The following is a 25,495-nucleotide window of genomic DNA, read 5'->3' as shown; positions in this document are numbered from 1 at the left end:
AAAGTTTTCCTCAAATAACTAGAAAATGCAAGTGTTCTTGGTTCAATCTGAGAAGCTGACCTGAGATTGTTGGAAAAGGATGCTCTTCTCTGGGTTTATGCCACAGGCAAGAAGAACAGCAGTCATGTCCAAGATGCTCTGCTGAAGGAGGGCTGGGTCCTGGGCGACAGTGATGGAGTGTAGGTCAACGATGCTGTAGAGCACCAAGCCATGCTCTTCCTGCAACCTCACCCAGGCCTCAATGGCTCCCAGGTAATTGCCGAGGTGGGGGATTCCTGTAGGCTGAATGCCAGAGAATACTCGCTTCACAGCATCTTTCTGGAACACAGGAAAACAAGCATTTGCTTTCGAGGCAGAATCCATGAATCCTATGCCCATGTTACTGTAGCAATGACAACTAGGTCTATTTTTTACAACTGCAATCTGACAGTCATTATCCTTATATATCCAGCATTTATTTTGTGCCTGGGCAAAGCACTCTATTAGGTGCTATTAGGACAGAAAATTATATTTAAAACGTGGTTGGATTTTTTTTTCACTCAAAAACATACAAATACGAAGGTACATAAGAAAAAGTCTGCAACCCCAGGAGATGCAATCTAATTGGAGAGAGAGGATAGGTTTACAAAGAGATATGTAACAGTACAGTGTGGCAACATGATCACAATCGGTTTGCAAACATAAATAGTGGGGTAAGGCAGAGCTCCCAAGAGGAAAAGATGACTGTGGATCTGGGGGTCAGTGAGAAAGACTTCGGACATAGAATCAAATTTCACTGGAGATTAAAGGGGCCTTGACAGTTTTTCATGTGATTTCATTCATTTTGTAGTTAAGGCCAGGAGTCACAGCATTAGGGCTAAAGGCTACTGCTATTTTCTTAATTCAGCTTTTTTTAAAAATAATTGCTGATATTACAACTTAGTGTTCAGGATCTTGGGTTAGAAATTAGAAAACCTACACACCATTTCTAATATTGCTTCTTGATCAAGTTATTTAACTTTTTTGTGTGGTTTAGTTTCCTTTTACTTTTGATAAAACCACTCTTTTATTTCTTCAAAAGGAGTTTTTAATTTTGTATAATTTTTTTACATTATAAAAACATTTTTGTTAAGGGCTTGTTTTTCTGGTTTGTACTTTCTAACATTGAAGTTGCAATAGGAAAGTGAGAAGGAAAAAAGTAATACAGGATAAAAAAATGCTATTTTTCTCTTGAATCATTTTGCATTCTGTAATGAAACATGAAAAATGAATATGTATCAGTAAATGTGCTGTCATTCAGAGGTTCTGAAGAAATAAAACGAGTCATTATCATTTTTAACAACAGCAGCAAAATATTAATAATGGCAGCCATAATTTGCTGGACAACTATGTTACGGGCATTTATGCTCAGGACTTGATATACATTAATGCTTTTAATCCTTACAATACCCAATACAGTAGGCATTTTATTACCTCCAATTTGCAATTTACAGATGAGGTAACTGAGGCTCACCGATCTTTAGAGATTGCCCATGGTCACACAGCTAGTAAGTGGTGAAGTTGGGATGTCAAGCCAGGTATCACTTACTTTAAGGCCCATGTATGTTCTTTCCACTACCTGCTATCCAGTAAGGCTTTATCACATTCGTTGCATTAATTTTGCAACTTTTCTGTAGGCTTGCCAATTTCAAAAAAAAAAAACTTATGGAGAGAAAAAAAAAAAAGAACATTCTTATACATGTATCTTTGTGTTCTATGAGCCAACTCTCTCTAGTGTATATACCTAATTACTGGGTCATAAGGTATGTGTACTACAGCGTGCTAACCCCCTCCTAAGTATGTAACATACTGCAATTTCTACCATCAATGTCTATTGCTCCCCATCCTCATCAACACTGCCAGTATTTTCATTTTGAGTTAATAGGGTGGATATGATGTGGAATCTCACTATGGTTTAATTGCATTTCTTTGATTATTAAAGAAATCGAGATCTCTTATGGTTATTGGCCATTTTTATTTCCTCTTCTATGGAGAGCCTACTGAAGTTATATTGCCTATTTTTCTCAGATTGGATTGTCTTTTTATTGATTTAGGTATTTTTATATATCCTGGATACTAATATTTTGTCAATTACATGTATGGCCAATATATGCGCTCATTGTATAGCTATTTGTCTTCTTTATGTTATCTTTTGATGAAGAGACACTCTTAATTTTATCAAATATATAATTTTTGACTACAGACTTTCATGGCATACAAGAAATCTTTCAATACCTTGAGGTCACGAAGATAAGAGTGTTTATACATATACTCACATATAAAGCATATGTATATGCATGTGTGAGTATGCTTTAAAGTTTTATCTTTCGCATTTAAGTCTGTATCCATTTGGAGTTTTTTGCATATGGTGTAAGGTAGGCATCCAATTCCTTTTTTTCCTTTCCCCCCATATGGAGATGTCAGATAATTCCAGCACCATTTATGGAAAAGGTTGGCTTTGACCATTACTCTGGAATGCCACTTCTGTCATAAATCAAGCATCTCTTTATGCTTGTGTCTGTATCTGGTCTTTCTATTCTGTCCCATCAGTCTGTGTGTCTATCTCTGATCAGTACCACAGTGCCTTTTTAGTAAGTCTTGGGACGTAGTGGAGCAAGTCCTTTTTACCTTCATCTTCAAGAATTAGCCTACCCATCCTTGGCTTTTTATACTTCCTCATACATTTTATTTTTTAATTTTTAAAAATATTTTATTTATTTATTTGTCAGAGAGAGAGAGAACACAAGCAGAGGGGGAGCAGCAGGCAGAGGGAGAGGGAGAAGCAGGGTCCCTGCCGAGCAGAGAGCCCAATGTGGGGCTTGATCCCAAGGCCTTGGGATCATGACCTGAGCTGAAGGCCGACACTTAACTGACTGAGCCACCCAGGCATCCCTTCCCTGTACATTTTAGAATCACCTTGTCAAGTTTCAACAAAAAACTATTGGGGTTTTATTGAGATTGCATTGAATCTATGGATTGCTTTGGGGAGAACTGGTGTTTTTATATTAGGTCCTCCAATCCAGGAAACCATATAGCATATGAGGATCTAAGGTAAAACATGGTGATTACAGTTGATAACACTGTGTTGTATAAGTGGAATTTGCTGAGAGTAGAACTTAAATATTCTCACCAAAAACAAATAAATGAAAATAAACATGTAAGATGGTGGTGTGTTAATTAACAAGGTGGAGGGAGCCTTTTACAAGGCATATGTATATCAAATCACCGTGATATACACTTTAAATATCTTACAATTTTTTTCCTTTATTTATTTTATTTTTAAAATTTTTAAAATTTAAACTCAATTGGTTAACATAGAATGTATTATTGGTCTCAGAGATAGAGGTCAGTGATTCATCAGTCTTATGAAACGCCCAGTGCTCATGACATCATGTGCCCTCCCAATGTCCATCCCCCAGTTACCCCATCCCCACCCCCTCCCCTCCAGCAACCCTTAGTTTGTTTCCTAAGATTAAGAGTCTCTTATGGTTTGTCTCCCTCTCTGATTACATCTTGTTTTATTGTCTCCTCTCTTCCCCTATGATCTTCTGTTTTGTTTCTTAAATTCCACATATGAGTGAGATCATATGATAAAAACCACCAAAAAAATGAAATCTTGCCATTTGCAACAATATAGATGGAACTAGAGGGTATTACGCTAAGCAAAATAAGTCTATCTTACAATTTCATTTGTCAATTATACCTCAATATAATTGAGATATATATTCAAAAAAACCAAAGTGACATAATAAAAAGTCTATATACCTAGTCTATATACTAGCTTTTAAGAGCGAATCTTCTTTAGATATGTGTGGGTCAAGGCTATTTAAATTTTGCCCTTCCCTTTCCCCAAGAATTCTAAATCCTACAAATACAGTCTGTCTCCCCCGTATCTGCTTCTTTTCCTCTCTACTTCTGAGATGACAGCTCTAAAATAGAATGCTACATTCTATTGATGCATCATAGCTCCATGGTCCAGAATTATACTTGATCCAAGCACTCAGGAGACCTGAAAGATCTGTGGCTCCAAGGATATGAAAAATATCTTCTAAGTAACTGAGAACAAATAGAATCTTACCACCTAAAACCACATGCACGGGCAACGCGCACACACGCGCACACACATGGCCTTGAGATGACTAATATGACTAATTCCCCAAATCATAATTTAGAAACATTTTTTGTAGAAAACAGTTTGTGGTCGTGAACTGAGGCTGGGGGCCAGGGATGAGAGAGAGAGAGAGAGAGCGAGAGAGGATAGAATAAGCACATATCAATGAGGCTTCTTTAGTACCGTGGGAGCTCAACCAGCTCTGGGCTCCTGATATGGGAATAAGCAAAGGAGCTTTCAGTGAGGTAAAAATATGATTAATGGCCTTTAGGGACTGATTGATGAAGAGAGAAAGCAAAGCAGAAAAACAAGCTCTGAACTTAATAAATGGAAGAAAAAAAAAAGTACCATCCAGAAATACTTGACTTAGGACGAAGAGGGGCTGTTTATGCTAAAAGAAAGGGTTATGAAGAGTCGGGCTATCAGGCTGAAAAAAAAAAAAGACTATGGATATCTATCTGCACATACATTCCTCCGTGGTCAAACTCAGGAATTATTCCCCAGGAGAAATGGAAAAACTAATTCTTGAGAAAACTAAAAGAGAAAAGCACTATAGAGGACAGAGTGTGGGAAAAAAAGAACTGTAACCACTGGGAATGGCCGAGACATGATCTAATATATCTTTTCCATTCTCTAGTTTCTGTGATTCTATACATCCACGCAGAGGGAATGATGTTATCAAGAAATAAGAGCAACAAGAAATGTTTTGTTCAATTTTCAAGGAGCTATTAAAAAAATACAGCCTCTAAATGAGAACTGGATTCCTGGTCTTAAAAATATACAGAGAGTATCCTGCTCCTTTGCGGCGAGTTTATGTTCCCATCTGTTCCCCCTGCAAGAGTCAGCAGGCAGCCTGCCGGCCTGGCAGGGGAGCTCGCCTGGTACTGTGAAATCACGGGGCTGGAATGTGGAGTTTGGGTGGTGGGAGGATGGGGGGTTCTGTGTTCAAAAGCACGAGAGAGAGCTGGAAAAGAACGAAAATGAGAGGAAAACGGGCTTCCCAGTGGACAGGAGGCAAGCCACAAAGAAAACCGCTTCGGGACTAGCCCACAGGCACTCGCTCATGGGGACGTCTGCAGCATCAACCTACAGTCCCATCGCAGTGCAGGGGATAAAAAAGCAGCATTTTACAAAACAGGGCTCCGTTTTTATTTCAGGCGCTATCTCCTTCGCAAATGCCGCTTTAGTCAATATACTCATTGGCTCATTTTGTAACAGAAACAGCTTTACCAGGGGGCAACAGCAGCCCGGGGGATCTGATCTATTCCAGAAGAGAGGGTGGGTGCGCAAACCAAAGGGAGAACGTACTTAGCTATCTGACAGGCGTAGCTAACACTCTTCCGGTCTTAAGGTACGTAGTGGATCCAAAATTCATGATTACCTTCATTTTAATTACTGCACCTGAAAGCAAGTGACGAATCAGAATGTGCTTATTCTAGCAAAAAAATATTTTTTGTGATTAGCTAGAAAGAGCTTCTGTCTTTAATTCCAAGTGAATAAAATACATCAAAAGGAGGCTGCCTACTAGCTTCGAAACACTTTCAGCTTGGGTATGGTGTTGGGAACCAAAGGTTTCAAGTGCAAATATTAAGCCTCTTATTATTAGGGCCACCTTAGTAATGCTGTAACGTCAACTGTGCATTCACTGTGCCTGTTTTAACTGCAGGTTGCACACCAAAGCCTTGGCTGAATAACCACTGTATCTAATCGGTTCCATAAAGGGCATGTTAGCATAGAGTATGATTAAAAAAAAAAAAAAGCAACCAACATTATTCACTAATTGGGCTGAAAATCCCTTTCTATAAGTCTGTTTATCCTTCTAATTGTATATAAATAAAAACACATCTTCAGATTCTACTCCTTAGCTCTCTGTCAGCGTTTCCCAACTCTATCATATATGTCACCCTACTATTTCAATCCTAGGCTCCTTGAACATCTCAATGGTTTGTTGTTGTTGCTGTTTTGAAAATGCTTCTCCTACCAATTCGTGATTTAAGGGCTGAAACAGAGGAGACTCAACATAAAAACCAGCACCTCAGCTCCGGCTGGGAGGAGTGAGGTGCTCTTCTGAAGCTTTCTTTGGCCACCGCTCAGCATTGTTCTGCCACGGTCAGCTCTTTCTTCCAGAAAGTACGGGGAGCCCTGGGTCTGGGGAGAAAATGCTGACTCAGCACCAAGAAAAATGGGTTCATTTCTGCTTAGAAATGAAACCAGATGCTCAGACCTGGGAATCGGTATAGTAAATATTAGTTCAATATAAGAGAAAGTAGGTCTTACATCACCCCCAAACACCGCTTATATGCCCCCAAATATGTAAGCCGATAATTAAAACCAAAGGGAAAAAATATTTTATAAAGAAAAAATTACAAAGAAGTGACGAGCTCAGTCATCTGTGAGTCCGTTAAGGGCACAGATGATACACACTTAATATGTATTGTTAGGCTGTGCAAGAGTTGAATAAACTCAACTTTTAAAAGGTTCCTGCAGACTTATTTAAGCCTTGTCCACATTTCAAGAGCTGCACGTCTATTTGTCCTGTGTGCTCAGTGTGGTGCTCCCACCATGGGATGGAAGGAAGGCTCAGGCACATATATTTTCCTTCTTGTCACGGGCTGTGGCAATCGGAAACACTCCCAGGCACTTGCACGTACCTTACCTCGGTCAGACCCAGAGCTGAGCTCTTGTTGCTGACTCCAGCTCGGTCCCTTCCTCCACACTGGGCTGCAGCCCGTGTGGCACTTCTTCACCTCAAGGTTGGCCTGGCCATTAAGCACCCTCAGCCCACCAACACCTCCCCTCCCCACATAGCCTTCTCAGAGGGACAAAGTGTGTCCCAGAGGTTGTTTACCAAAAGGCCAAGGACACACAGCTGGTGGTACAGCTGGGACCAGAATTCAGAACCCCAGAGCTCTGCCACCGACCACAGAATGCTCTTCCCCAGCTTTGGACATTGACCATGCTCTTTTCTTCTGTAGCTATTTCCTTTGTACCTCAACTGGGCTTATATTCTTCGGGTCTTCTTTGTTTTTTTCCCTACACGTTAAACGGCAGTTCAGGGGATGTCTCCCCATTGGACAGAGATGATTAAATACAAAGTCTGGGGACTTTGGCTCCCAGGAAACATTGCATTGTCACCTCAGGGCAGCTAAGCTATATTTAAACGGAAAGGTTATATGTAGGTGTACAGAATAAATTGGCTAGTCCCTTGAGTTTTCATTGGAAAGGTGATTAAAAATAAACTAACATATTATCTGAAGATGACAAATATTTATAACATACTGTGATATGGGGTAAGAAATATTTTTAATTCCTAATGATAACATCACTTGCTAAACCAAATCAGCAAGGAAAAAAAAAAGTAAAAATAAATAAACCCAATCAGCGAGGGTGAAATTTTTGACATAAACATCTTCACCACACCGCACATTATATTTTTATGTTGAATAGAGCAGGAAACACAGGCAAGAGATCAAGTACTAAACTTTTAAAAGTGTAAAGAATAATCTGAAATGCTTAAGAAAAGATCAGTTTTTTGTCATTAGAAAATTCAAATGTTGATCTTAAAGTATAAGATCATCCCAGGGAGAAATGAGTTTCTCATTACCTCTGCAGCCAACTGAAGGCTCCCCTCCTAACCACTGTCCCTGGTCACACAGCCACATCAGTGCTGGCCTCATGTCCCATCTGCAGCTGATGGTCCGACAACAGTCATCCTCTTGCCCGCGGTTGAGAGGTTTGGCTATGCACACCAGAGCCCTCAGACTTAGGAAATGTGTGAGTAGATTACAGTGTTCTTCAAGCCTTTCTTTTTTAGTTACGTACCCTTTTTCAAATGTAATATTCTCCCTAGATGTGCCCAACATGTAAAGCAGCCCAAAGAAAACCTGGTAAGGTGGGTGGCTGATGGGAGGGGGGGAGGGAGCCCTGCCTGCTCTTCGGCCCTACCCCAGCCAGCCTCTGAGGGGGCTTCCCAGAGCACAGGTTTGAACACCGCTGGATTCAAGACATTTTCTAAGTATGAATATTTTGTTGAAAATAAGAAGTTGTCTTCCTCAGGGTAGTGCGAAACATATAGGAGAAGAAAATTCTTTTAAAAAGAAGGTCTGAGATAACAATGTAGTCTTCTCTTTTCTTCTTCTGGGTTAAGGCTCAAACTTTGTGTGGCCAGGAATGCCCTTCCCAGTTGTCCTCCATCATCCTATGTGAAGAGCTAACTTGGTTACTGGCCAGTCCTGTATAGCTCATTCCCAATGTGCATTCAGACTGTTCCATCACCCTGGATGCCCTTCACCCCCTTCTCTACTGGGCAAATCCCCTGGGTCTTCAAGGTCTAACAATCTCTCCCTGATTCTAAACCTCTTAAACACATCTTCTCTTCTCCCTCCCTCCCTGTCTCTCTCCCACATACACAGAGTCAGCCCCCCCATTCCCCATTTTCTTTCTCCTTTCCTCTCCCCCTGCTCTTTCTTTCTCTCTCTCCTCCCGCCCCCTCCCATTCTCTGTCCCCCCCCATCCCCAGGGCAGAACAGATCCCTCCTTCATTCATTCATTCTGCATTATTGCACATATCACACTGGCAACTTGGTAAATATTTTCTTATTTGCTTAGAAAATATTTTCCCACCTAGAATATGAGCTCCTCTAGGGCAGGGGCTGTCTTTTTCATCTGTAAATCCCCAAATATAGCAGTGCCAGGTACACTGTGAGCACCTAATAAATGTGAGTGGAATGAATGACAAGTCTTCCCCCCGCCCCACTTTGGCTCCAAAATGTAAAGGGCAAAATAACTATAAACAAAATGAGTCAAATGTTCCAGTTATGGTTAGTTCCTAAACAAGTTATGTTCTAAGAATTCGTTTGAAAATTGGTTTTCTGAAACTCAGAAACTCAATTCTTTAAATGCCGGTTGAGTTCCTGGAAGGCAGTCCATTGAAGCCTTATTGAGCCCACAGTATTCCTGACAAATGGTTTTAACATCACCATTTCAGCTCTACCTAAACACCATTCATAAAATTGTTTCTGTGGGAAAGTGAAATCCAAGTCCCACTTTGTGACGCCAAAACCCTACCCAGCGGTGCGTCTGAGTTTGATGTACAACGGGCTTAAGATGGGTGATCTGGAATAAGGAGGAGGTTGCATGTGCATATGGAGTAGACTTTTCAAATCAGACTGCATGACCACCTGGAGGTGGGGCAGTATGCTAAAGCTTGCTCAAGCATCCATTTCCTAAGGTGGATATTGACCACGTGGGCTGTCCTGGAGGCAGGTGCCTGGCTGCCACTGTCGGGAAAGAGAAGAGCAGAGGGAAGGTGGAAGGCAGGCACTGGAGCTGATGCTGTCACCATGTGTCCCCTGGTACCAGCAACACCACCATAACAGGGAACTTGTCATAAAGGCAAACTCCTGTGTCCCCCCTCGGACTTACTAACTCAGAAATGCGAGGAGTGGGATTATCCCAGAAGGAATAAGAATGGCACGATCTGGGCTTCCATCAGCTTTCCAAGTGATTCTGGTGATTGTTCGAGTTTGAGAGGGCTTCGGGGGCACCAATATCAAGTCTTAAAATTCACTCCAACTGCATAAAATGAAGTACAGATGAAAACACTATGGATGAAAAAAAAACAAAGAAGATACCTTCTAAGCCAACAGTTCCCAATCTTGGCCTGGGAGTCATCACTGGGAGCTTTAGAAAATATGGATGCCTGGTCACATCCTCAGAGATTCGGATTTAATCAGCTTGGGATTTGGCCTGAGCGTGGGGAGGTTTAAAAGCTCCCCAGGTGATTCTATGGCGTGGCCAAGATTGAAAAACCACTGTTCAGAGCCAACTACTACATAATTATCCTCCAAAGCTGCCAGCCTGCTAGGAAACACACACACAGAGACTGTAAAAATGTGAAAAGTAAGTTCATTTGCTTATAATTTACATTTCAAGGTAGTAAAACCCCTGAGATGGTTATTTATTAATTCATGGTCAGAGGCCATTTGGGCATCAGGCAGTCCTGGTCTCACATTTGGCAGCCAGGAAGGCTAGCCGAGCATGAAGGTGTGCTTGGAGCCTCTATGTTGGTGAGAAAGGACACCTGTAACAAGTAAGCACACCTTCTTTGATGCCTAGGTAGACTTATTTGGCAATGTCTGGGTCCATAAATCCTTATGGCTCAGGGATTCAGGAAGCATATGCAGCCTTGCCTTCACCAAGAAAACAATCCCACTAAGAAGGTGTTGACATCAGAATTGTAATGGAGAGAAGACAAAATGATTTCTGCCCAGAATGCTCTTTTCTACCCATTTTCCTGCCTGGAAAACTCTTAACTCCTTCTGATCCTTATGAAAGAGTCTTAATTCAACATTCAAGCAGTTGTTCGTAGGTCTTGTGGTTACTCAGTTGAACAAAACCTGGACAAACAACAGATGGTGTTGGCTACATGACATGGAAATGCCAGAAATTCTTATACCCAGTGTAGGAAATAACTCCATGACTAACGCAAGTGTTCTGAACCTTTGAGAGAGAGAGTGTGTGAATTTCTTACAAGGTATTACAGTACCAATGGAGAATAAAAAATTTCTAGTTATTTCCCTGGCATAAAGATAGTCCCTTTCATAAAACGATCTCTTTGGCTGTCCTGACCGCTATCAAGAGAAAGAAGTCTCACTTTCCACGCACCCAGGGCTCCCTTTCTCTTCATCTAACCTGTCCACTGACACAATTCCCAGGTTGTTTCAAACACATTTGCTTCAGTTCAAACCCTTCTGTCAGACCCTAGACCTATCTCGACTTTAGAATAAATTAGAAAAATGACAATGTCAAGCAGTAAAATAGGACTATGATGACTTGTTTGGTTATTAACCATGGTAACAAGCAGGCCTGCACCAGGCTGCCTGGGTTAAAGTCCTAGCCCTACTACTTATATGACCTCGAGTGTCTATAAAATGGGTGATTGGGGGAGGGGACTGTGGTATGTTTATTAGTGTAAAGTGCTTAGTGCCTGGCATGTAGTAAGCTCTCCATAAGTTATCTGGCCATTTATGGAGGTGAAAATTTTAAGAGTTTATATATTTGGACCCAACCATTCAATAGAAATCTGTCCTAAAGAAATAATTCTACAAGACCGTAAGGATACCTGGCATTCCGTCCATTATTTAATAACGAGAGAGCCACAAGCAACTAAATGTCCATGAGTAGGAGGAATATTAAATAAGTTACAGTTGTATTTTTATGGATGGAATCCTGGGGAAGAGATAAGAATATAAGTAGCAGGAGTCGCACAGAGTGGGTGCCAGATGCCCAGCTCTGCGATACACTAGGGGTATTTCCCTGTGCAGGTCACAGAACCTCCCCAAGGGTAAAACGGGGACTAATAATAGCAGCTTGGCCCACCAGGGTTCTATATAAACGTTAAGTAGATGAATTCTGACAAAGAAGGAGAATACGCATTTAAAAATAATGGCTGTGCCCCCAGGCGATGGGTGTGGGGGCCTCCTTTTTGATACTTTTGCATTGTTTAACGTTTTTTGTTTAACGTTTTTTTAGGGCAAGAACATTCTCTGTAGCCGAATTTTTAAAAGAGTTTTTGTGCATACAGCTTGATGATATTAATCAACACGTAATTGTAAGAGGCTTGTCCTAACAGGAATGTCCGTTAATACCATTCTCGTTTCACCTGATGGGAAATAAAGACATAAATAAAGTCAAGTGATTTATTAAGCTCAAACATGAGTTATTTTAAAGGTGGAACTGGATGGAAACAATGTAGTCAAACAGAAAGGGCACGAGTTTGGGGGGTGGGGCAGTGCCAGGTTCAAATCCCTTCTGTGCCTCCTATGACTTGTACTAATTAATCTCTCTGAACCTCAGTTTTATTATTTGAACGATGAGGTCAACAATGATAATTAATGGCTAACATGTATTGAGTGCTTACAATGTGCAATGTACTATATATAGCAAGAGCTGTGAATGTATTATCTCATTTAATCCTCACAAAAAAGCCCTACGAGGTAGGTAGTATTATCATCTCTGTTACAGATGAAGAAACTGAGGCACAGAGGGGTTCAGTGAATAGGGCATAGCCAGCGAATAGTGGACTTGAACCTCGCTAGCTCAATCTCCACTGTATACACTTAGAGGGAAACTCTGAAAATACAGCTAGGCACCAAGAAACGATTGGCTTTTACCCCTCTGATTCAATAAATGATACTGCAACCTTTCGAATGCATGACCCAAAATCTGCCTGAATCTTAGGCTTTCATGAACTTCTAAGGGGATGTGGGATTCTATCTCCGGCACTGTTCAGAACATAAAGAGAACCGCCCTATGCACTCCTTATTTTCATTCAGAAGTGGTGGCCCGTACTGGGGCAGGTGACGGGGACAGTGGTTCTTAGTCATCTGGGCAGCAGCTTCAATGCTGATTCTAAACACAGGTGGTGAGAGAGACAGCCAACAGGAAGGGGGAAGGAATCACTGCTGACATGTGCAACTGGGAAGATGGATGGTTTCCCTCCCTCTTTTTCCCCAATGCGTCGGCCTGGGGGCAGAGACGCAGAGCTGCCGAGCGGGGGACAGTAAAATACACAGCACAGTGTCTACCTTGCTGCAGTGCTGATTAATGAGACTGAAATGACACAGAAAACAGGCGGTGCTTCGCCACGAGAATTCACAGGCCTTTCTTTCTTTAATGATTTCAACAAAAGCAGTTCCCATAAACCGCCGGGTTTGAACTGGAATACCCCGTGGTTAGAGCAAGGCAAGGGGCATATTTGGCGGGATGCTGGAGCGAAGGGTGGGAGCGTGAGGGGAGTTGGTAAATGAAGGAAATCTGCTCCCGATCCGGTGGGTACAAATCATTCACGAATGCCTCTCCTCTTTCTGCTTGGCTGAAAACTGTCACAAAGTTCCAGGCAGGACAGTCATTTACCTTCCTAACTTAATGGAAAGAGGGCGACACGAGGACACGCTATCACAGAGAATGTCACCCTGTTAAAAGCACTCTTCCTTTGTAGGAGCTGGGAGACAGGATCACTGATTTTTTCCCCATCTTTTAATACAGCTGTGTACTTTTTACACTAACACAGTATTTTCAAAAAGAAAATAGATTGATTTTAACAAATATTTTTCAAGCACTTACTACAGCTAACTGTCGGACACATCCATTTGGATTTCCCACCCGCAGCTCTTCCAACTTAATATTATATCCAAGACCAAACATACTGACTCACAACCTTCCAGTCAAATTCCCCACCCAACCCCCCACCCCACCTCCAGCCCCAGACCTGCTGCATTTCTGTATCTCAGTCCTGGCTAATGACACAACCTTCTACTCAGCCTCCCAATCTCAAGAGTCACCCCCGATTCCTTCCTTGTGCTCACCAGATTCTGTGGGTTAAAATCCTGACCCCTCCCACAAGTAGGTAGGTGATCTTTGGCAAGAATTTTTGCCTCAGTATCTTCATGTGAAATCAAAATTTTAATAGTACTACTTCATAGGATTATTGCAAGAATTAAATAAACTGGTACACAAAAGTGCTTAGAATGGTACCTAACACATAGAAATTGCTCAATAAATATTACCTATGGTTGATCTTAAATGTTCTCAGTACACACAAAACATTATAATTATGTGAGGTGATGGTTGTCTTAACTAACCTTCTTGTGGTTATCTTTTCCCAGTGTATACATGTATCAAATCATTATGTTGTACACCTTTAACTTACACAATGTATATGTCAATTAAATCTTAATAAAGCTGGAAAAAATTAGCTATTATTATTAACATCATCAAATCAATTACTAAGTCATCAGGATGTTACCGAATACAATTTTACTTCCCTAACCCCATCATTGTGGTCTAAACCCCACTCATCTCATCTGTTCAGTAGCTTTGATATGACCACCTGAAATATCTTTTTGAAATAGTGAATCTCCACTGGTGTTTCCTTTCCTACAGGGTCAAATCCGAACACCTGAATTTAGCACAAAAAATCCTTCATAATTGAACTTCACACACATGTAAATTACTTAGACATGGTAGAGGCACATATCTCCATGAATGTGCCTTAATTAAGCATGTGAGAAATCCTATGAGAAATTTTGGATTAATGTTTCACATTTTATGACATGTTATTTTTCCACTAATTATCCTAGCACTAAAAGCCAATATCACATTCAACTGAAACCACTAGAGGAATCTTTAGTATTTATAATTTAAAGCTCAAAAAGCAAACAAAAATTATGTGACAATTTATATTACTCTAGATAAGATTAAATGTATCGTATTTCTATTGCTTGGTATCATGGGTTGAATATATCTCCCTACAAGTCATGTCCACCTGAACCTCAGAATGTGACCTTATTTGGAAATGGACCTCTGCAGATGTAGTCAGTTAAGATGAAGTCTAACTGGATTAGAGTAGGCCCTAAATCCAACGACTGGTGTCCTTATAAGAAGAGGAGAGACACAGGGGTGCCCGGGTGGCTCAGTTGGTTAAGCATCTGTCTTCGGCTCAGGTCATGATCTCAGGGCCCTGGGATCGAGCCCTGAATCGGGCTCCCTGCTCAGCGGGGAGTCTGCTTGTCCCTCTCCCTCTGCTCCTCCCCTGCTTGTGCTCTTTCTCTCTCTGTCTCTCTCAAATAAATAAATAAATAAATAAAATATTTAAAAAAAAAAAAAAGAAGAGGAGAGACACAGAGGGGACAAGGCTACGTGACACTGGAGGCAGAGACTGGAGGGACGTACACAGCTACAAGTCAAGGAAGGCCAAGGATGCAGGGAGCCACCAGAAGCTGGAGGAGTCAAGGAAGGACCCTTCCCGAGAGACTGCAGAGGGAGCGTGGCCCTGCTGACACTTCGGTTTCACACTACCAGCTACCAGAGCTGTGAGAGAATGAATTTCTGTTGTTTTAACCTATCCAGTCTGTGGCACTTTGGTATGGCGGCTTTAGGAAACTAAACCACTTGGTTAATGCGGTGAACTGATCCGGTGGGTCTTTCCGGATCTGTGATCTGCTGGGGTAAGGCAGAGCAGACTACAAGCATTCGCCATTGGCTATGGAGGCTGATCGGACCCCAGCGACACGTGCATAGGGAGTGGTGCTGAGATGCACGAAGCGTTTTTTGCATAGATCACGACAAATAAATAGATGAAGTTGCTGTTACTCTGTTCTGGGAAAACTGAAGTTCTAGGATCATACTTGCGTTGATTTTGTACAATTATTGCACGTGGTTGGCTCTGCTCCATTTATTTCTTACAGTTAAACAGTAGCTCTGAAATTTTCACTATGCTGTAATCACTCTGAAAAATGCAGATTTTAAACTTAGCACATACTATTTCCTTTGGTAAAAATATTGTGTACCATTTATCTGATTAAGTAGTATGGCATACATTATTGGCGGCTATGATCTGCTGCTCTCCTCTGAGAGACTTTTTGTTTCCCCTTTGGAACCTTAAGAGATTGTTTTTTGGGGTAACTACCCCAGACCAAATGGTTCTGAGATATAGGTTTTCTTAGATCATAAGCAATAAACTATTTCTTTTACTTTTAAGGACAAAGTGAACATGTCCATAATTTCTCTTTGAAGCAGATTGGAAAAAATTCTTAAAACGCTTTGAATGTAATAAATAAGCATGGGGGAAAAGAGGGGAAAATATTCACATTTGGAAGTCAGTGTCAGCCAATCATTAATTCACTATCCCTCTTACTGTTTGAAAGATTGTATGGATAATCTCTGGAAGCCCTTGATGACAGCCCATAACGTGAGAGAACAAATAGTCCAACATATTTTTGACATCCCACATAGCTTCCTGAATGTCACAGCTTTCAGCCTCTTAAAGAAGTTTCACTTTTGAAAGATTTCATTAAGTAATCTCTGTACCCAACGTGGGGCTCAAACTCACAACCCCAACATCAAGAGTCACATGCTCCACCGACTGAACCAGCCAGGTGCCCCTTCTTTTAGACAAGTTTTGAAAAAATTGGCAATCTATATGTAGATGCAAGAGACCGTGGGGTCAAAGAGGTGTCAGTACTGGGGGCATTTCAGAATTTTAAATTCCTCACACTCACCAGTAAACCTTAGAACTTTATACAATCAAGTACTCAGCTCTTCCTTCACAACTTTGCCACCATATTTAATTTCCTACTCATGTTTAGTGGCCCAGTCATGGTTCTGATTTGCATTTACTCTCTGCTTGTGTGTGTATAAAATAACTCTCCACTCCTTGGTCAGCTGTCTCCTTATGCCTATTAAATTCAAGAATATTTCTTTAATCAAGATCGCCTTTCCTTCCTGATTGTTTATATAAATTGATGACATTGTTTTCATTCTGTTATTAAATTGTCTCATCATGTGTTATTGCATAAGTTGAAGAAACATGTATCTCATTTATACGATAATGCAGCTAACTGCAACAAAATGCAGTTTTGTTTCTAAGTCCAATGATCTCATCTGGAATTTGTGCATTCTTACAGTAATCAAGTTGTAAATGTATAAACCAAAACAATTATTCTCTTTTATATTTTAACTTCATTTCCAACAACTCCAAAAACCTGCCTTTATTCTCCAAGTATTGATCATGTCTCTTTTGGAGTGAACATTGTTTTCCAATAAACTTTTAACTCTTCTTTTTATATATTTTTATGTATTTTTACATATTTTACATTTTTATATGGGTATATTTTACTTTTGTAAATATGCTTTGAGTCACAATGATAGTTTTCAACAGCTTCACCACAAAATCAGTACTCATGCTGAGACTGTAATGATTTTAAATGCAATTTACTTCTGAGTTTTTGAGACTCCTCTCCCCTCTCCAATTGGGAATTTTTTCTCTTATACATAGTTCTCTATGACTAAATTCTCGTAGGTAAAATAATCAGTGTAAATAATAGAATATTACTCTAATTTTCAATAATTTCAATCACATGGTTTGAAAGTGTACTTTGAAGTGTACTTTTTTCCATCTATTTCCATAGCCAATTACTGTATACTGAGCAAGTATTAATGATAAAATACTTGGTACCAACAAATGACATCACTGCTTGCCAAAACTGGTTAACTCTTTTACATTTTTGTGAAAAATAACACTAACTTTTGTTTTGATATTACCATAAAAAAATCATAGTTACTGAGAAAGTAATTGCAAATATTCATGCCTGAACCATCAATTAGGGAAGAGGAGTGAGAAATGTATGTACCAAGAGGAACGGGGAGCTGTTTTGTGTAGACAGGAAGAACCCCCCACTGGTAAAGATGATGCTGTTGAAATGTCATCGGTTGAGTTACACGAAAGGGATTTTGTTTATTTTCCATCTGGATGAGAATTTAAAAAGAGAAAAAACGGTGTTGCAGAAAAAAATTAACCAGTTACCTATCAGACGATTTATGTAACACACTCAAAGTATTTTTGCAAGTTCTCTCGTGTTTCCACCAATTTTACCTCTTTTGCTGGCCCCCACCCCACCAGCACTTGTTGTTGGAAAGACCCAGGTCTACTTCGATAGCTTTTGCCTTCCACCGTCCCATTCCATGAGTTGCAGACACCTCTCACCGCCCTGAAGAAGCCATAGTCTTTCTAAACGCTAAGTCTTTGCACATTCAGGTGTCTCTGCCTGCTGTGCTTTCATCCACCTCACACATTTCAATCTCTCTTTTAAGACCCAGTTCAGATACCACCACATTTGTAAAGTGTTCTCCACTTTCCCAAGGCAAGGCGAGTTACTTGCCCCCTATAAGAGCTTATAATTCTGGTCTCCCTCTGTTATAGCACATGGTTGTATGTAATTTACTTTTCCTACAAGTCTACTCCCCTCAGCAGCCAGCGAAATCCTCAAGGGCAAGAACCATGTTTTTATTCCCAGCAGCAACAGGGTGGCAGTTCAATGCATGCATTTGAATGAAGCAGAAGCGAACACTGACTATATGAAGCTTATAGAATGCAGGAGCTGGAAGTCTGATGTTAAGCTCCACAGCACTCAGTAGCACCAGGGGAGAGGACGATGAGGGAAGGGCACTTACCAAGACCAGTAGGATGTTATTATCCCTTCCCAGGTTACCTAAGCAAGTGCTGGTTATCTTTTAGTCAACAGTACCCACAACCATCACAACAGTTTTCCAAATTCTTAACATACTGCAATTTTAGTTGAATCTATAATTAAATACTCTTTGGATAAAATGTGCTGAAAAAATTATTTTTGTGAACTCCTTATAAAGTGGTTCAACTCTCCTTAGAATGCAAGCGGTCTTATCTTAAGGTTTAGAGTAGATTTTATGCAATAATGTACTGGTATTTTATTTTAAGTATATAGGGAGCTCAGAGCATAAATGCAGTTGGGATTCTGACTAGGTATGCCTTAGGTCCTTAGGTGGAGTGTGTGTACCCTACAACACAGTGCGATTTTCCCTTTTCTGGAAGACAAGCAGTGCGTGCCCCCCCACTCCCCACCAGGCAGCCAGGAGCACACCTATCTGGCAGGGGCAGAAACACAGCAGAACACTGCAGGCTTGGGATGTTTTGAGTTGAGTTAAGGGGTGATTTATGAGAAAACCAAGTGGAAATGTGTTTATGCTTTTTTTTTAATGAATCTTTAAAAAGTATAAATTAAGAATCTTAAAATCAACATCAGATGTTGTGTGATGACTTCACCACGACAGACAACCTCTTAAAACGAATATTTTGAAACTGAGTTCAACGGCCGCTCAGCTGCTACTGCGGTGGTTCAAGGGGCGAGGGCTTCCACTGTGACAGTTCCCAACCACCGAGAGCCAACAGGGAGAAAAATGCTTCAGTCTGACTAGTGTTCCCGGTAATAATGAAAAAAACGGCCAACGCCTGAGGTGAACTGGTTAAGGTGAGGAGAAATACATGTTTTAGAATCAGGATCATGTCAACATCCCTTTGTTAGACAATAATCAATTTGCAGAATTAGTTCACGGATTTAAAATCAAAACAAGACTATGCTATTTTTTTTAATGAAGGATAACCAAAAACTTTTCCCAGTGAACAAGCTGCATTTTACTGGCCTCATCTTAAGGAGATGGCCTCTGCATACCATAGGGGCTCAATACAGAATTATTGGGTGAGTGAGAGTTTCATCTCCAGTTTCCTTTTAATCCCATAGAAAAATAAAAGATTGGAAGTCTTTTTCTTTTTCAAGCAGGCTGGGTCTTCCTTTCTCTTCGAAGTCTTTTACCAAAGAAAAGGCATATGCTTTTAAGTCTGGAATCTTGATGTTCACTTAACAGTCTGATACAGGTTTCCTAACATGGGTTCCCAAGTTTCTCCAACACACACGCTAGTTATTCAGTTTTAAATAGGGATATCTGAACTATCTCAAAGTTACTGGAACATTCAGATGAGAACGCAAAAGCAGGAAGGTGCAGGTTCCTCAGGGGGCTGCAAATATGAGTCCAAATATGGCATTTTTGAACTTGAGCCAGATTCCAGAGCCAAAAGCAGCAGAATAATGTGTGTTAGGTGTAACAACTCTCCCTTTCATCCCTATTGCCAAAGCAAAATACCGCTGCTAACCCTCATACTGCAGAAAGCCAACACACAAAATTTGGGGTGCATAAAAGGGGTACCATCAACTTAATTCAGTCCTGTTTCCAAACTGTAGACTGTTATAGGTTTGTTTAATGATTATATTTAATTTCACCTAGGGATTAGGGATCAAGTGTAGTTTAATTCAATAAAATAAACTTTCAATAAACTCATACTACATACCAGACCATCCACCAATCCAACCATTCAAATATTTATTGAGCACTAGTCATGCACTAAACATTGTGCTGGGCAGTGGGGATAAAAGAGTAATAGAACACAGTCTCTGCCCTTGAAAACTCTACAGTCCAATGAGGACTGTGGCAAACCCAGCTAATTCACTGATCCTTTTTCCTTAGGGCAAATTTTAAATCTCCAGTCCACGTAAGCCCCCGGAGTTTCCCTCCCTTTATCAGATGACCTCGGTTCTTGCTTTACTGAGTTTGGTGTGTAATATATCTTCTCTACTCTGTATTCCCAAATATTTCCATGTAGATAGCCATCTTCTCTCCTCTTGTTTTGAAGAGAAAAATCCCTCTAAGACTAACCCTTTCCCACAGTGCTGACTATGTCCTTTCTTGTGTTCTTCAGACTATTTCTCCATCAAGTTTTCTTTTCATTTTCCTCTTTTAATCCTTACACGGTCTTTCCTACTGTGTAGAAATATAAATAGGTCTACCCCTACCTGGAGTTATTTCTCTCTTTATTCTACTCTTTCCAAATATTGCTGAGAACCCTATACTCCACCACCACCTTAATTCCCCATAATCTATCCCTTCTTTAACTTCCCCCATAATCTGTGTTCTCACCCACCAAGTCAGTAAAACTTCTCTAAAACCAATAATGGTCCCCTAATCCTTTAATCCAATGGCTCTTTTTCTTTCTTTCTTTCTTTCTTTCTTTCTTTCTTTCTTTCTTTCTTTCTTTCTTTCTTTTTTTTTTTTTAAGATATTTTATTTATTTATGTGACAGAGAGACAGCCAGCGAGAGAGGGAACACAGCAGGGGAGTGGGAGAGGAAGAAGCAGACGCCCAGCGGAGGAGCCCGATGTGGGACTCCATCCCGGAACAAAAGGATCACACCCTGAGCCAAAGGCAGACGCTTAATGACTGTGCTACCCAGGCGCCCCACCAATGGCTTTTTCTGTCTTGTTGCTCTTCAATGGTCTTTTTGAATCTATCAATTGACACTCTTTATAATCATCCTTTCAAACACTCTCCTTTGACTTTCATGAAGCTGCATTGCCTTGTTTGTTATTTTAGCCTCTGGTTTCTCCAATTTTGTCTGTTATTCCTGATTTTCTATTCTCACTCACCCCATAGCAGCAGTTTCAAATTTTTGCTGCTATGACAAGTAATGTTCACTGAAAAGGGAACCTCCTTTCATCCCCTGTTCTCATTTTCCACCTGGATCAAAGAACTGCTTGTTGAATCGATTTACTTCAAGGACCATGACTGGGCCATGTTTGTTTCCAGATGAGTCTTGCCCTCTCTCTCTTCTCTACAAGCCTATCTCAGAGCCAGGCCTGGCTCCCTAGACTCTCTTGCCTTCATTCAGGAGATGATGTCCATCTCTGGCACCCTACCTCAGGCAGCTGGTAATTCACATCCCAATGTTCGGGTCTGGGTTTAGGACAAGAGTCTTGGTCTAACCAAGTTTACCAGAACTATACATCGAGGTGTCGGGCCCATGCTGAGTTCTTAATAAAATAGTATTTTAATTCTCATATGTCACTGTCTTTTGATATCTATCTATCTATCTATCTATCTATCTCTCCTTTGGAATCTCCTAGGGAAGGAAACCTGAGGTTTGAAGAAGAACTGATGCACTCCTGGACCTCAGGCCATAATGTCATCTTTTATTCCTCCTTATCACTTTATTAGATTTTTAAAAAGTCAAATCATGAAGAGATATACTAAGAAGGAAGTTAAAAAAATTATTTCTTTCTTCATGTTACACCCAACTAAAGGAATCAACATTAAGACCCTGGACTATATACACACATACCTTTATCAAAAAAAAAAAAGAAAGGAAAAAAAGAAAAAGAAAAATTTTACAGATGTAGGGTACATTTTTAAGCAAAATTGGGATCATATAACACATTACTATGACCTTGCTTTTATTCTCATTTCATAATATGCCATCATCAATGTAAGTATATACAACATTTCTTTTAATATCTTAATACCCATTATATTAGTATCCTTTCCCCTTCACACCTATATTTTTATAAACTTTCTGCTGGTGTCCTTGTCTCCATTCTCTTCCTCTTGAAAATCACGGGACTTAGGAATATTAAAAATCATTAAGTCAAACAGCAATATTTCTTTTTTTTTCTTTTTTAAGATTTTATTCATCCATTTGACAGAAAGAGAAAGAGAGCACAAGCAGGGGAGCAGCAGGCAGAGGGAGAGGGAGAAGCAGGCTCCCCGCTGAGGAAGGAGTCCAGATGAGGGGCTTGATCCCAGGACCCCGGGATCATGACCCAAGCTGAAGGCAGAAGTTCAACCATCTGAGCCACCCAGTGCCCCAAACAGCAACATTTCTGAAGAAAAAAAGTGATGCTTCAAGAAATTAACTGATTTGCCGGAGAACACTAAATTAGCAGGAGAAATAGCCTTTCATTCATTCATTCAACAAATATTCACAAGCATCTACTAAATGGTCCTGCTCTTGTGGAGTTTAATTTCAGGAAGAGACATGCAAAAAAAAACAGGTAAATAGCCATAACAAACACAGACTGCGATTAGTGTCAGGAAGGAAAAACAGGGTGAAATAACGGAGTAATGGAGTAGTGCCTACTGGCCATAGAATGGACACAGAAAATATCTGGAAGTAGATGGCATCTGAGCTTTTATCTGAAGAATAAGAGAGAAAGCAGATTATAAAAAGAGGCAAGGCAAAAATATCCCAGACCAAAAAACATACCAGCAGGAACAGAGAGACCAGTACAGTGTTCCTGGTGTGCACTGAGCAAGGGGAGAAGAGTGGCCAGAAGTAAAGATGGAAAAGCAGACAGGGAGCAGGTCTCATAAGGCCTAGTAGGCTATGGCCAGGTGTTTGGTTTGGGAACTGAGTCAAGGAATTTAAGAAAGGAATGACATGTATCCTGCAACTTTACTAAATTATTTATCAGCTCCAGTATTTTTTTGGTGGAGTCTTTAGGGTTTTCTGTATATAGTATCATGTCATCTGCAAATAGTGACAGTTTGACCTTTTCTTTAGCAATTTGGAAGATTTGGATGCCTTTTATTTCTTGTTGTTGTCTGACTGCTGTGGCTAAGAATTCCAGTACTACGTTGAGTAAAAGTGGTGAGAGAGGACATCCTTGTCTTATTCCTGACCTTATGGGAAAAGTTTTGTTTTTTACCATTGAGTATGTTAGCTGTGGATTTTTCATATATGGCCTTTATTACATTGAGACATATTCTCTCTAAACCTGCGTTGTTGAGAGTTTTTATCATGAACGCATGTTATACTTTTTCAAATGCTTTTTCTGCATCCATTGAAATGATCTTACAGTTTTTATCCTCTCTCTTGTGGTGTGATGTATCACATTGATTGATCTGTGAATATTGAACTATCCTTGCAAACCAGGAATAAATCCCACTTGATGGTGGTGAATCATTTTCTTTCTTTCTTTCTTTCTTTCTTTCTTTCTTTCTTTCTTTCTTTCGTTCTTTCTTTCTTTCTTTCTTTCTTTCTTTTTTTTTTTAAGATTTTATTTATTTGAGAGAGAGAGAGTGAGTGAGAGAGAACAAGCAGTGGAAGAGGCAGATGGAGAAGCAGGCTCCCCACTGAGCAGGGAGCCCAGGATCATGACCTGAGCTGAAGGCAGATGCTTAACTGACTGAGCCACCCAGGTGCGCTGGTGAATCATTTTTTTAAAAATGTATTGTCAGATTCTGTTTGCTAGTATTTTGTTGAGGATTTTTGCATCTATGTTCATCAGAGATATTGACCTGTAGTTCTCTTTTTTGTAGTGTTTCTATCTGGTTTTGGTATTAGGGTAATGCTAGCTTCATTGAATGAATTTGGAAGCTTTCCTTCCTCTTCTATTTTTTGGAATAGTTTGAGAAGAACGGTATTAACTCTTCTTTAAATATTTCGTAGAATTCACGTGAAGCCACCTGGTTCTGGACTTTTGTTTGTTGGGAGTTTTTTTTATTACTGATTCAATTTCATTACTGATCATAGGTCTCTTCAAATTTTCTATTTCTTCCAGATTCAATTTTGTGAGGTTATTGGTTTCTAGGAATTTATCCATTTCTTCTAGGTTGTCCAATTTGTTGGCATATAGATTTGTATTTCTGTGGTATTAGTTGTTACTCCTCTTTCATTTCTTGATTTTGCTTATTTGCGTCCTCTCTCTCTCTCTTTTTTTTTTTTTTTTGATAAATCTCGCTAAAGGTTTATCAATTTTGTTGATTTTTCAAAGAATCAGCTCCTGGTTTCATTGTTATGTTCTGTATTTTAGTTTCTATTTCATTCATTTCTGCTCTAAGCTTTATTATTTCCTTCCTTCTCTGGTTTTGGGTTTTGTTTGTTCTTGTTTTTCTAGCTCCTTTAGGTATAAGGTTAGGTAGTGTGAGATTTTTCTTGCTTCTTTAGGTAGGCCTGTAATATCCATAAAAATCATATGCAGAAATCTGTTGCATTTCTGTACACTAATAATGAAACTGCAGAAAGAGAAGTTAAGAAAACAATCCCATTTACAACTGCACCAAAAATAATAAAATACCTAGGAATAAACTGAACCAAGGTGAAAGACCTGTACTCTGAAAACTATTAAATACTGATGAAAGAAATTGAAGATGACCCAAACAAATGGAAAGATATTTCATATTAATGGATTGGGAGAACAAATATTGTCTATACTACCCAAAGCAATCTATACATTTAATGCAATCCCTATCAAAATACCAACAGCATTTTTCACAGAACTAGAACAAACAACCTTAAAATTTGTATGGAATCACAAAAGACACCGAATAGCCAAAGCAATCTTGAGAAAGAAAAAACAAAACTAGCAGTATCACAATCCCAGATTTCAAGATATACTACAAACGTATAGTAATCAAAACAGGATGTTACTGGCACAAAAATAGAAAGATCAATGGAACAGAATAGAGAGCCCAGAAATAAACCCACAATTATATGGTAATCTTTGACAAAGGCAAGAATATATAATCGGAAAAAGTGTTTTCAGTAGATGGTATTGGGAAAACTGGACAGCAACATGCAAAAGAATGAAACTGGACCACTTGCTTACACCATACACAAAAATAAACACAAAACAGATTAAAGACCTAAATGTGAGACCTGAAACCATAAAAATCCTAGAAAAGAGCATAGATGGTAATTTCTGACATCGGCTATAGCGATATTTTTCTAGATACATCTCCTGAGGCAAGGGAAACAAAAGCAAAAATAAACTGCTGAGACTACATGAAAATTAAAAGCGTCTGAACAATAAAGGAAACAGTCAACAAAACAAAAGGATAGCCTAAAAAGGACAGCCTACTGAATAGGAGAAGATAATTGCAAATGACATATCTGATAAAGGGTTAGTTACCAAAATATATATAGAACTTATACAAGTCAACACCAAAACCCCCAAAAAATCCAATTAAAAATGAGCAGAAGACATGAACAGACATTTCTCCAAAGAAGAAATACAGATTATCAATGGATACATTGAAAGATGCTCAACATCATTAATTATCAGGGAAATGCAAATCAAAACCATAACAACATATCCTCTCACACCTGTCAGAACGGCTAAAACCAAAAACACAAGAAACAGTAAGTGTTGATGAGGATGTGAA

At 39.8% G+C, this 25,495-nt stretch overlaps 1 protein-coding gene across 2 annotated transcripts in view; it reads right to left on the bottom strand.

The window, feature by feature from the left end:
* The window catches only part of WARS2 (tryptophanyl tRNA synthetase 2, mitochondrial), a 96,891-nt gene that overhangs the window by 48,754 nt on the left and 22,642 nt on the right, over nucleotides 1-25,495 (bottom strand). The window contains exons 2-3 of one of the 2 annotated variants that reach the window (XM_057310334.1): nucleotides 5,438-5,530; nucleotides 61-318 (exon numbers count right to left, since the gene is read on the bottom strand). In XM_057310334.1, the coding sequence (XP_057166317.1) occupies nucleotides 61-126 (66 nt within the window). In that variant the 5' untranslated portion in view covers nucleotides 127-318; nucleotides 5,438-5,530. The remainder of the gene's footprint in view (nucleotides 1-60; nucleotides 319-5,437; nucleotides 5,531-25,495) is intronic. The other variant, XM_026483637.4, reaches the window with a different exon arrangement.

Source organism: Ursus arctos, unplaced genomic scaffold, assembly GCF_023065955.2.
Source record: "Ursus arctos isolate Adak ecotype North America unplaced genomic scaffold, UrsArc2.0 scaffold_12, whole genome shotgun sequence".
In the NCBI taxonomy this organism is placed as follows: Eukaryota; Metazoa; Chordata; class Mammalia; order Carnivora; family Ursidae; genus Ursus; species Ursus arctos.
The sequence above is the reverse complement of the archived record's forward strand: the minus strand, read 5'-3'. Positions and strand labels throughout refer to the sequence as shown.